The 13,714-nt window shown below is 36.5% G+C and overlaps 1 protein-coding gene across 1 annotated transcript in view; it reads left to right on the forward strand.

The window, feature by feature from the left end:
• The first annotated feature begins 1,436 nt into the window (after nt 1-1,436).
• The window catches only part of LEKR1 (leucine, glutamate and lysine rich 1), a 141,508-nt gene continuing 129,230 nt past the window's right edge, over nt 1,437-13,714 (forward strand). Inside the window, exon 1 of the mRNA XM_090273190.1 lies at nt 1,437-1,511. Coding sequence (XP_090129316.1) covers nt 1,464-1,511 — 48 coding nt within the window. The 5' untranslated portion in view covers nt 1,437-1,463. The remainder of the gene's footprint in view (nt 1,512-13,714) is intronic.

The raw sequence follows: 13,714 nt of genomic DNA on the forward strand, positions 1-13,714 counted from the left end.
CTTAACTATGTCAGTTAACTTTACCCCCATAGTTAGCTCCAGTTAACTTTACCAAACATACGCACACTCACATTACATTTATATGGGAAGACAGCTCGTTAATTATTTGCTGTAAACAGCAACTTATTAAAATGAGGGGTTTTGTGCTAATGGAATAGAGAGGGAAGTCTCTCTTCCACCAATGGTTGAAAATACTGCAACTACAAGAGTTTTTGTTACTTACAATTTCCCTGCTACCTTGGCAAGGCTGCTGTTGCTGTCTCTGATAAAGTGCTATAACTCTCTTGTCTCTCTTTGTCAAAACCCTACCCTGATCAAAAGCAAACAATCTCAGGAAGCCTTCACTAATACTCCAAGATATTTTTCTTTCCTCAACTCCTAGATTTTTCCTTGTTTACAACTTTTGACCCTTAGGCCTTCTTCCCTGCTGTGGAATTGGGCCTATAACATCTTGCTCTGCTGCCCCACTTCTGTCCCTTACTCCTTAGGTATATGTAAACATCTCTCCCTCATGAAATTGGACCATTTTATTCTTTTCTAAATTTTTTATTTATTGGTTTGAGAGACACACAGAGAGAGACATTGATTTGTTGTTCCACTTATTTATGTATTCATTGGTTGATTCTTGTATGTGCCCTGACTGAGGATCAAACCCCGCAACCAATGTATTGGGATGATTCTCTAACCAACTGAGCTACACAGCCATGGTCTGGACTGTCTATTCTTTCTCCATATTTGGAAAAGATTTAAAAAACCCAAAACCAAAGTGCTCCTCTGTTCATCCTGTATGACTTTAATGGAAGTAGTGCTAGAGTTTTATATTGCATTGTTTTGTTATAAAATGAAAATCTATTAAAAGTAAAATATCTGCATAAAAATTATAAAAATGTTTATTTATAAGTATAATTGACAATTGGTTTCTCATGCTTTAATGACTTTTCTGTTCAGGGCCTGCATATCATATTTAATTTGGTAATGGAATATTTCTTCTGTACATCATCATTTAAACCAGCATTCGTGTCACAATTGCTTTTCTTGTCTGCTGAACTAAAATGCCATATTTATACATTTTTCTAATAGCTTTTCAGAAAAACACTGAAATAAATGGTTTTGTGATCTTCTGTATTTGCAAAGCAAATAATTAGTAGTAAACCACCACTGAAATTACAATTGGACTTCTAATTTCTAAAGAAAGAAAATATTTGCAGCTATTATCAGTAGTCTCTATAGGTCTTTACTGTTTTATTGGCTTAATAACTGAGAAAACCCCACTTGTACCATTTAACACTGAGTTGATGAAGTAAACATCTGTTGAAACAGTTATCATCATTCTTCTAAAAATACTCCCAAGAATTTATATCTTTTAATTTGAACATTTTTCACATTATTTCAGTTCTGACTATTGCCATCAATAATTTTAGATTATTTTGCTTCAGAGTTCCTTCAGTATATTTTGGGAAATTATGGATCGTCACATTCCCATGCATGCGTTACCTGAAGAAATCCAAAAGGTATGATATTATATCATGTTATTACAGTATAAAATTAGTAACCCTTTAACAGGTAGATAAATCTAAAACCTGGGGGAGTGAATTCAGAGTTTTTGTGCTTATTTTTGTCACTGCATCTATAATGAATTGATGGAGTGGGGAAGCGAATAATCCAAATCGTAGAATTCAGTTCAGTGCCGAGTGTTTGACTTGTGAAAGAACACAGACAATACAATTCCAGCACAATATTTGACCAGGTGTTTGTGGAGCCCTTGGAAGTAGAGGGCCCCAGGAATGTCTTAATAGTATATTTAGATATTTTTCTAGCAGATTTGCAGGAAAAAAGTTTTTAAAAAACTGAAAAAAATGAGTGTTACAAAACAAGTAATTAGTAGTAAACCATCACAGAAATTAAAATTAGTTTGTAGCTTTTCATGACGCTACATTTTTAAGTCCCCCTCTCTCCCCAAGAGTATTTCAGTTTCACCTTAATTCTTGTGCCAGGCACTTTTTAAAACCCTTTTATATATATCAACTCATTTAATCTGGTTAACAATTCTTCACAGTTCCATGCTAATCTCCTCTGTGTTAGTTCATATCTGTCATCAGGCAAACATATTTCTCCCATATTTAGTTTGGCAATGAACACATTGTTAACAGTATAATTAAAAAAAAATCTCTTTGAAACTGATCAACAAATTGTGAATTAAAACTTCAGACCTTAGCTATCATTAATCATTCAGGTTTTTCAGTAAATCTACAGTCAACTCTTAACCACCAGCCTGTTACTTTTTAATTTAAAAAATTGCAATCAGCTTTCAGATACACTTTTATCCTTTGTTCATTTTGCTTTGGGCTTCCTGTTAGCATTAACCATGCCATTGATTTAACTTGATACTGTTACTGCATGTTCTTCAGGTTTATGTAAACGGCAGTCTAGCAGGAACTAGAAGGGAAGTCCAATTACTAGGAAAGACTGCATTTAATTCGCTTCACCTTTCAAGTTTGGTGTAAGAGATAGTAAACCCAAGCTCAGCTATTTATGCTATGCTTACCTGTGAAATGCTGTTTTTCTCAACTTTGTAGGCATGGAATGTACTTCTTCTCTCCCTCAGCTGAATTCCTTCCATTACTACCCTGTGTGGTAGAGATCAAAAGAAACAAAACCAAACCATCTGCAACAAACAGTACCTGTACTTCAGATTACAATAATTTGTCACGGAAAGGATATATAATGACATGAAAAAAAACAAAAACTCTAAAAGACAGTATCTGATGTAAATGACATATAAGAGCGTATCTTTTCTGAGAAGGGAGAAGGAAGGAGAGGGATCCCCAAGTTTTGGGATGGTCAAGGGAGGAGCTTTATTAAAGGCAGAGTATTTCTATAGACTCAAGGGCAATAGGGCGTGCTAGGCCAAGGGAAAAGAAGCTTACTGGTGAGAAAAAGCTGGCCAACTTAGAGAATGTTTAACAATGTAAATGTTTTGACTATATGAAAAAGTATGTATTTATTTTGACAAGGTTTTTATGAGAGTTGTAGAATGTTTTTTCTCATGTTTGAGGTACTTTATAAGCAAATTGTTTAAAAATGCTAAAACCAAACATTTCCTAAATCTACAGTTATGTTCTCAAGGCAGGAATGGCAAGCAGCTGTCCATGCAAAGAAGTGGTTACTCCAGGAGAAGAGCAGCTGCCTAAGGCCCAGGACGAGTATTCTGATTGTAACCCTTGTCCTGCTGAATGTTTAGAATATGATGTGCAGCTTTGCACTTTTTCAGACTTAAATTAGATACATTTCTACAACAAATATTTATCCAGAGCCCTTTACGTGCCAGACACTGTTCTGCATACTTGATTATAAAGCAACTAAAATGTGTACATGCCCCCCCACAGCCTATTAAAGCACAGTCTAAAAATGAGTCAGTTATTTAGTTTTCCATATTTCTTACCTATGTTTGATTCATCTAGATTGTCCATAATATACTTGTTAAATTGCTTAGTGATTTGGAAGTATATCTGTCTAGTGAGCTTACAAACATCATTCTATACAGAATCATGTTAAACAGATACACAGTGGGGCAAAAGTAGATTTACAGTGTTCAAATGGAAAATAATACAATAATTAAAAAATAATGTAAAAATAAACTGTATTTTGCATACTCAGAATTCTAAACCTACTTTTGCCTCACCCTGCATATAGCTTGTAATGTAATAGGAATACTTCGGATTAGAATTATTTAATAATACTTCATTATTAACATGAAGAAAACAAGTAATTCCTTTTCACAGTGGCTTGGAAATTGTCTCCATTTCTTCACTGGGTGAAAAGGGATATGAGGTGTGTGGATCAGTATCCCCACCCCGTGCCTCTTCTTCTGTTAACTTTTTTTCTCTTAGTTTTTATGCTGACTTCTTTATAGAGAAGCCACTGCTGTTCCTTCCTTCCGTCTTTTTTTTAAATCCCTCTGTGTAGGGAAGGAAGATTAGTGTGGAAATCAGGGAAAAGAATGTGAGAAGAGCCCTTCCTCCTTATTTCTTTCCACACTTTTGCTGTGTGATATGGAAATAGGATGTTTGATAACTTACATGAAAGGTACTTGACAAAGAACATGAAAAGGACTATATTACACTGTGTTATTAATAGCAAAATAGGTAGTAGTAGCAAAGTTGCAAGAAAAAGTAGAGGTGGTGGGGGTGATGGCCATGAAAGGGAAAGAATGGGGAAGAATGCTGACGATGATAAGCTATACTTAGAGAATTAATCCATTCCCTGACTAGAAGGCTAAGATTGTTAAATCAGCTACCCCCTGGTCTCATCTTTTAAGGGAACCTTAGGGAAGCAAGAAAAGGATAATCTTTTGACTTCCATTCCTAGATATTTTTGCTTTTTATCACAGTTTCTGACTGAACATAAAATACATCTCAGACTTCCATCTCCTTAAATGGCACAAAACATAAAACAAGTCCATGGGCTTGACAACAAGACCACACTCATCCCCATTGTCTGCTGCTAGACTCTACAGTTTACTTCCATATCTGTTCTCTCTCTAGATTAAGCTGACTCATACCTGTCTCTCACCTCCAATAACCAGCAACTTGGCTAGAATTTTCATCCAGCATTCTGAAAGCAGAATGCACTTGTAATGATAGTACATTACAATGATTTTATTGCCACAATTTAAAATTAAAACACTTATAGATCAGCAAAGTAATCATTTTATATTTCTTCCCCTCTTGAATGTCAACCCATTTTAGAGACATATGGACTCCCTCTTTTTAGAAAAAAAAAGCAATGAACAACTTTTCTTTTGTTGTTTTTGCTTGGGGACATACACAGAGATCAAAACAACTGCAATAAAGTAGTGGAAAAAATCAGTTATTTTGCAGAAATAAAGCTGATCTCTCTTTCTCTTTTTAAATGGCGACAAAATGAGCACTTGTAATAGCTTCAGGAAAGATATTTATTACCAAAGGACACAAAGTAAAATAAAGGGGTCAGAGATGTTTATTTTATAAAACAGAGGTGGTGGTGCAAGGATTGGAGAGCACACTGTTCTTTCTGGGATAACAATCCCTTTCTCTAGCAGTAACAGCTCATTTTGTCCTGTTTCAGTATAGTAATTTTAGTACTTTGAAACTTTGAAATTTATTCAGAATAACAGTTTTATATTTCCAAGCACAGATTGTCATTGCCAGAAAAAATAAATTTAATTTTCCAGGTCATTTTGGGCCATTGTGGCTAGGGTCAGATTTTGTGTTGCGTTAAAGTAGAGAAAAAAGAATGAGAAAAGAGTCATAGAAATGTTAACATTATTATCCTGGAAAAGTAATGATATATGTTTGTGTGTGTGGGTATGTATGTTGTGTTTTTAAGCAATTTCAGTTTTAAAACCTAAATGACAGAAGAAGTAGTAAGCTGTGCAAATACTTGGAAAGACTAGTCATTTAATATTGCGATCTAAGATAGTTCGTTAGGAAAAAGTTTTTAAAAAAATGTTATGTGAATTTTGAAAAAAACTGCATTTGTGAAATTTTAGTCCAAAATACTTTTGCTGGCTGGCCATAGAGGGTCATAGAGTTTACTAAGGCAGGGTTTCCCAGTGGAAAAGTAGGTATTAGAGAAAATATACTTTGGAAGCATATGTCCATAAATACAGGTATGTCGTATATAATTTATATATGAAACCAACATTTCTTTTTTTTTAATTTCTTAAAAAATTTATTTATTTATTTTATTTTTAGAGAGAGGGGAAAGGAGAAAGAGAGGGAGAGAAACATCACTGTGTGGTTGCCTTTCACTCGCACCCCCAACTGGGGACCTGACGTGCAACCTAGTTATGTGCCCTGAGTGGGAATTGAACCAGCGATACTTGGCTTGCAGGCTGACGCTCAATCCACTCAGCCACAGCAGCCAGGGTTTGAAGCCAAAATTTCTTGAAATTGCTCAATAAAATTTTTTTTATGGATTTATCTGTAGTATTTTAGTCCCAGATGGATTTATTTTTATTTTTAGTATTTTTTTATTAAACTTTTTAAAAAGTATATTTTATTAATTATGCGATTACAGTTGTCCCAATTTTTCCTCTTTGCCCCCCTCTGCCAAGTACTCCCCTTCCCTCCAGCAGTTTCCCCCTTAATTCATGTCCCTTGTTCATGCATGTAAGTTCTTTGGGTTCTCCATTTCCTATACTATTCTTAACATCCCCCTATTTTGTTCCTACCAATTATGCTTCTTGATCCCTGCACCATTTCCCTCTTAGTCCCCCTTCTCTCTCAGCTGTAACCCACCAAGTGACCCCACATTTATGATTCTGTCCGTGTTCTGGTTGTTTGTTTAGTATGTTTTTGTTTTTAGATTCAGTCGTTGATAGTTGTGAGTTTATTGTCATTTTACTGTTCATAGTTTTGATTTTTAAAAAATAAGTCCCTTTAACATTTCATATAATAAGGGCTTGGTGATGATGAACTCCTTTAACTTTACCTTGTCTGGGAAGCACTTTGCCCTTCCATTCTAAATGATAGTTTTGCTGGATAGAGTAATCTTGGTTGTAAGCCTTGCTTTTCATCACTTTGAATGCTTTTTGCCAGTCCCTTCTTGCCTGCAAAGTTTGAGAAGTCTGCTGATAGTCTTATGGGAACTCCTTTGTAGGTAACTCTCTGCTTTCCTCTTGCTGTTTTTAAGATTCTCTCTTTTGGACTTCTGGCCAAGATGGAGGCGTAGACAGACACACAGCTTTTCCCTCCACAACTAAGAAGAAATACAACTACCTCAAAACTACAAACAACCAGAAGTTTCAGAAAATCAAACTGCATGGAGGTCCAGCAAACAAAGATAGAAAGAAGAAATACTCGTCCAGATAGGTAGGAGGGGCGGAGACAGGGTGGAGAGGACGCAGTGTGGTGGCAGCAACAGCGGCGGCAGTGGCAGGTCAGTGGAAAGCGCAGTCACACATTTTACAATCAGGAGGGACACCTGGGGAGCATTCCCAGCTCCTCACCGGACCTCACAGCTCATGGTCCCAGCACCAGGGAAAATCAGGCCTCATTGCTTCTGATTGTGCAGACCAGTGGGGTTGGAGTGAAGGCAGAAACTGCCGGTCTCAGCAGAGTCCGCTTGTTTAAAGGGCCCCCACGGTCCTAGAACGTCCGCAGACCCACCCACTCTGGGAACGACAGCCAGGGCAGCAGTTAGAGGGGCGCCAGTCCAGTGCGGAAGTGGGAGAGGTGCCTGGAAAAGGGGCGAGTGCTGGGCAGGTGGCATTGTTCCCTCTTGGACCCCTCTCCCACATACATCACCACAATGTGGTGAAACAGGTCACTCTGTATGTACAGATGAATTTCTAAGGCTCCACCACTTACAATGTAACAAAAGCGACAGCTCTACCTGGGACACAGAGGCAAACAAACACAGGAGCCTGTCAGAATGAGGAGACAGAGAAGTATGGCCCAAAACGGGGAACAGATCAAGGTTCCAGTGGGAGAAGTAAACGACAAGGAGATAGCCAACCTGACAGATGAGAAGATAGACAACCTAACAGACGCAGAATTCCAAACACTGGTGATAAAGATGCTCACAGGCTTGACAGATATGCTTGAGTACAGCAAATGCATAAAAGAAGTGAAGGCTATGCTAAGTGAAATGAAGGAAAATCCACACCCTCTCCCAGCTGATAACCCTCCAAATGATCCCCATACCTGTGATTCTATTCCTATTCTGGTTTGCTTAGTTGGATTTTGTTTTTATTTTTTAGATTCAGTTGTTGATAGTTGTGAGTGTGTTGTCATTTTAATGTTCATAATTTCGATCTTTTTCTTAAGTTCCTTTGACATTTCAAATAATAATGGCTTGGTGATGATGAACTCCTTTAGCTTTACCTTGTCTTGGAAGTACTTCATCTGCCCTTTCATTCTAAGTGATAGCTTTGCTGGATAGAGTAGTCTTAACTGTGGGTCCTTGCTTTTCATCACATTGAGTACTTCTTGCCAGTCCCTTCTTTTCTGCAAAGTTTCTTTTGAGAAATCAGCTGATAGTCTTACTGGCACTCTTTGTAGGTAACTCTCTGCTTTTCTCTTGCTGATCTTAAGATTCTCTCTTCATCTTGAACCTTTGTCATTTTAATTATGATGTGTCTTGGTGTGGTCCTCCTTGGGTGTAGCTTGTTTGGGACTCTGTGCTTCCTGGACTTGTATGTTTCCTCATTCTGTATTGGTGAACTGTTTTTTTCTTCTTTATGGTCCAAATCACGATTTGAACCCCAGTTTTTTTCCCTTCACCATTGGTTTTGTGTGGATTTTCCTTCATTTCACTTAGCATAACCTTCACTTCTTCTCTTATGTGTTTGCCATACCTAAACATATCTGTCAAGTGTGTGAGCATCTTTGTCACCAGTGTTTTGAACTCAATGCCTGTGAGGTTGGGTATCTCCTCGTTACTTAGTTCTCCCACTGAAACCTTGATCCATTCCCTCTTTTGGGCCATACTTCTCTGTCTCCTCATCTTGACAGGCTCCTGTGTTTGTTTGCCTCTGTGTCTTAGGTAAAGCTGTCACACCTGTTACGTTCAAGGGGCAGAGCCTTAGGTATTCTTCAATACAGGGCAAACAGTTTCACCACGTTGTGGCGCTGTATGTGGAGGAGGGGTCTGAGCGGGAACAATGCCGCTTGCTCAGCACTCACCCCTTTTCCAGGCATTTCTCCCACTTCCATATGGGACTTGTGCCTCTCTAGTTGTTGTCCTGGCCATTATTCCCAGAGTGGGTGGGTCTGCGGACGTTCTAGGACCATGGGGGCCCTTTAAACAAGTGGACTCTGCCAAGAGACTGGCAGTTTCTTCCTCTGCCCCAACTCCCACTGGTTTGCACAGTCAGAAGTAATGAGACTTATTTTCCCAGTGCTGAGACCATGAGCTGTGCGGTCTGGTCTGGTGCTGGGAACGCTCCCCAGGTGCCCCTCCTGACTTTTTAAAATGTGAGACCATGGTTTCCATTGGTCTGCCGCTGCTGCTTCTGCTGCCACCACACTGCGTCCTCTCCACCCCTGCTCCGTCCCTCCTACCTGTCTGGATGAGTATTGCTTCTTTATATCTGTTTGCTGGACTTTCATGCAGCTCGATTTTCTGGAACTTCTGGTTGTCTCTAGTTTTGAGGTAGTTGTATTTCTTCTTAGTTGTGGAGGGAGATGCAGCTTGTCTGTCTATGCCTCCATCTTGACTGGAAGTCCTTATTTGTAATTTTGATGTGGTTGTGCAAAGAGGTGAGCCATGTCTGCCTATACTGCCATCTTTCTTATTAAACTTATTTTGAGATCATTATATATTCATATGCATTTGTAAGAAATGATACAGGAGATCTCAGGTACTCTTACCCCAAGTACTCCCAATGGTAACATTGGACAAAACTGTACCACAATATCACAGCCAGGACATCAACATTGATACAGTTAAGATATATTATAAAACAGTTCTGTTACAACAAGGATTTGTTCTGTAGATTTTTTATGGCCACATTCACCTCAACATCCCCCTTCATATTCCTCACCACTCCCCTACCCCCAATTCATGACCCCTGGAAACCACAGATCTGATCTCCAATAATTTTGTCATTTTTAGAATGTTATAGAAATGAAATCATGCAATATGTAACCTTTCGGGATTAGTTTTTTTCACTCTGTAATTCTCTGGAGCTTTATTCAGGTTGTTGCATGTATCAGTAGTTTATTTCTTTTTCTTGCTGAGTAGTATTAAATGGTATGAATGTACTGTGGTTTGTTTAACCTGTTGAACATCTGGGTTTTTTCCAGTGTTTTGGCTATCACTTTTAAAGCTACAATAAATATTCACATATAAGTTTTTATGAGAACATATGTTTTTATTTTCCTGGGGTAAATGCCCAAGAGTACTATTGCTAGGTTGTATGGTAGTTGCATGTTTAGTTATTTAAGATACTGCCAAACTTTTCCAGAGGCTGTACCATTTACATTATCACCAGCAATGTATGAATGATCCAGTTCCTCTGCCTCTTAATCAGCATTTTATGTTGTCATTAGTTTTTATTTTATTCTTTCTGATAGGTGTGCAATTATATCTAATTATGGTTTTAATTTACATTTTCCTAATGACTAATGATGTTGAGTATCTTTTCATGTGCTTATTTGTCATCTGTATATTCTCTTAGGTGAAATGTTTCTTCATGTCTTTTGACTATTTTCTAATTGGACTTTATTATTATATTTTTTTTACAGTTGAGTTTGACAGTTCTTTATATAATCTAGATACTAGTCCCTCATTAGATATGTTGTTTGCAAATATTATTTCCTGGCATGTAGCTTATCCTTACATTCTCTTCATGGGTTTTTTGTAGAGAAAAAAATTTAAATTTTGATGAAATTCAGGTTATCAGTTTTTCCATTTGTGGTTCATGTTTTTGGTATCAAGTATAAAAACTCTGCCTAGTTTAGATCCTGAAGATTTTATCCTAGATTTTTTATCTTCTAAAATCATATTTTTATGTTTTACACTTAAGGTTATGATTTATTTTCAGTTAATTTTTGTATAGGGTGTGAGATTTAGGTTGTGATTTTTTTTTTAAAACCTATGGCTATCCAGTAGTTCCAGCACCATTTATTGAAAAGCTTTCATTTCTTCATTAAATTGCTTTTGCACCTTTGCCCAAAAATCAGTTTGGCATATTTATGTAAATTTATTTCTGGGTTCTCTAGTCTATTGCGCTAATCTGTGTGTCTGTCCTCTGACAATACCACACAGTCTTGTTTACTGTAGCATTACAGTATGTCTTGAAATCAAGTAAGATGATTTCTCCCACTTCATTCTCCTTTCTCAATATTGTTTTAGCTCTTGTAATTTCTTTGCCTTTCCATATAAATTTGTGAACAATCCTTTCTGTATATAAAAAACATCTGGCTTGAATTTTGATAAGACTTACATTAAATCTATATATAAATTTGGGGAGAATTGATATCTTTAATATTTTGAGTTTCCAACCATAAATACAGTATGTCTCTCCATTTATTTAGATTTTTGACTTCTTACCTCCATGTTTTATAATTTGCTGTATACTAGTCCTATACAGGTTTTGTTGGATTTACACCTAAATATTTCATTTTTTGAGCAATTATAATTGGTAATATAATTTTAATTTCATTCTCCATGTGTTTACTGGCAGTATATAGAAATATAGTTGGTTTTTGTATATTTATCTTGAAGCATCAACATTGCTGAACTTATTAGTTCTAGGAGTTATATTGTGGATTCCTTGAGATTTTCTATGTAGACAGTCATGTCACCTCAAATAGGAAGTTTTGTTTTTTCCTTCCTGATATGTATGCCCTTTATTTATTCTTCATGCCTTATTACTCTGGCTAGAATGTCCAGCATTATGTTGCATAAGAGCAGAGAGAATGAATATCCTTCCCTTGTTTCTTATCTTATCATTCTTTCACCATTAAGTATAATGAAGGTGTGGGTTTTTCTGTAGATGCTTCTTTATCAAATTGGTTTTTAAACTGGTGGTACAGCAAGTTGACTTATTGATGCAGAAGGGTCCTGATGGCCTCATGAAATGGTCAGGTGGTCTGTGTGGCTCAAAATTTTCATTGTTCTGTCTCAGAATGGTTTCTCCCTTCTCCCAATCTCAGTGAAATTACCTAGCTAGACACTTACTGTTTTTGAATAAAGGCATCTTTTTAATGCAGATCCTCTTGGACGGGTTAACAGTTTATACTGCTGTGACCCTTACCTTTGTGGAATAGCTTTTCTGTTTCTTTTCTCCTTAACTAAGCATAATAAGCATGGGACAGGTGGGGCAAGAAAAGAGGAACAATTTTTATAGGAGAAAATGCCTCAATTGGGCAGCAGGGGGTTACTGAGTGCTCTTTCTAGTTGAAGCACAGACAGGAACTTTGAAAAGAATTCAAAGCCTAATTTAAGCTTTTTAAAAAAATTGCATCATTTTTATATTAAATAACTGTAATTTAAGAAGTACACACACTGCAGTTGATAAGTTTATTTTATAATTTACTTTTAAATGGTTCTGCCTGCAATATACTGCATTTGTTAGTGCCTCCTCCGAAGTACATCTTCCAGAAAGCAAAGACATCCTGCTAATAATAGCCATTTTGTCAAGAATGACAGCATGTCATTATTTTACTTACAAAACAAGGAGAGGATATAACACCAAGTTATAAGGATGAAGCACAAATTATATTTCACAAAAAACCAGATCACTTTTTCTTCATTTGGGAACATAATTATAGTATTTCATATCTTCTCAAGTTTCATAGAAATGTCCTAAGTAATTAGCCTGTATAGATACTAAGAATTTGGAAGTGTTATTACATTTATTTTCTGTGCAGTTTTACTTACAGAAAATTATTTACAATTTAATAGCATTGAAAACATTTTTTCAATATACTTATTTAACATAAATTACCCAGTGATTCAGGTTGTACTAACTGAAGTCTAGAGACTACTTATATGGACTTATTATTTTATAATTTGATTGTCATTTGATTGTCTTGTTTCCTAGATCATAATGGTATCATGCTTTGGCTTTTTTTTTTTTTTTTTTGCTGAACTTCCAGAAGACCTGTTCTATAAAATGTTTTACTTCACTTATTTTAGCTCCCTCCCTGCCATAACTACTAGGGTGGAATTCTAGTAGCTTCCATGACTGTGAAGTTTATACTATTTCTGTTTTGTACATCAGGCTGCAAAGAAGCCTCATTCAGAAGAATTTTCTTTAGACCAAGGATAGTGTGCTTGGCCAGGAGCAGGGCAAGAACTGTGATTAATAGGCAAAAGGTTAAGGATGAAAGTACCTTGGAGCAGGCAATGTAATTTTCAAATTGATGAGAAGGAACCAAAACTAATGATGGGCAAAGGGATTGTAAGAAAATACCCATCTGCTCTGAATTAGTTTAGGTCTCTTGATGTGGATGAATTATATTCTGGGGGACTGACAGTACCTTTGAATGGGATTGCAGGACACAAATGTCATTCCACGTATAAAATGACGATAAACATAATCTGTAAACTCAATTTCAATTCCAGGCAAGATTTCAAAATATATTGTTAAGGGTGATTTGTGAGGATATATTAAGAGAACCAATAAAATTGGGCCAATTTTATGTTGATTAAGAGAACCAGCAGGGAGATCTTACTTTTCCATTTTGTGTAGAGTCACTAGATCCAGGAACTATAGTAGGCATTGAATATATGGACTTATAAAGGCATTTGACAAATTTTGTCATAATATTCCTGAAAATAATATAAATTATTTAAAGTTAAAAAATAATTGGGTAGTTTAATAATGAGTTGAAGAATTGTACCTGAAATGTGCTGAGTAATGGGTCATAGTCAACCAAGGAGATGTGATGTGCTGTCGAGTTTCATCCTCAACTTTGTCATATTCAACATTTTTTACCCATGAATTCTAGAGTTACTAGATCTAGGAACTGTAGTGTGCATATAATATATGGACTTTATGAAGGCATTTGACAAATTTTATCATAATATTCCTGAAGACAATATGTACATATATAGGTTGGTTACAAAGATAATTGGGTAGTTAGCCCTAAAGGCTTCCTAAATGACTTGGCCTTAAACACTTACATGTCTAGTTGGCTCATTCCCAGATTAAGGAGGGCTTGATTCTTTTGGATATGATGTCCAGTCCCTTTCCACCAGTTAGCCATGTGTAGGGTGG

This window comes from Furipterus horrens, unplaced genomic scaffold, assembly GCF_987537825.1.
Source record: "Furipterus horrens unplaced genomic scaffold, mFurHor1.1.pri manual_scaffold_1, whole genome shotgun sequence".
NCBI lineage: Eukaryota > Metazoa > Chordata > Mammalia > Chiroptera > Furipteridae > Furipterus > Furipterus horrens.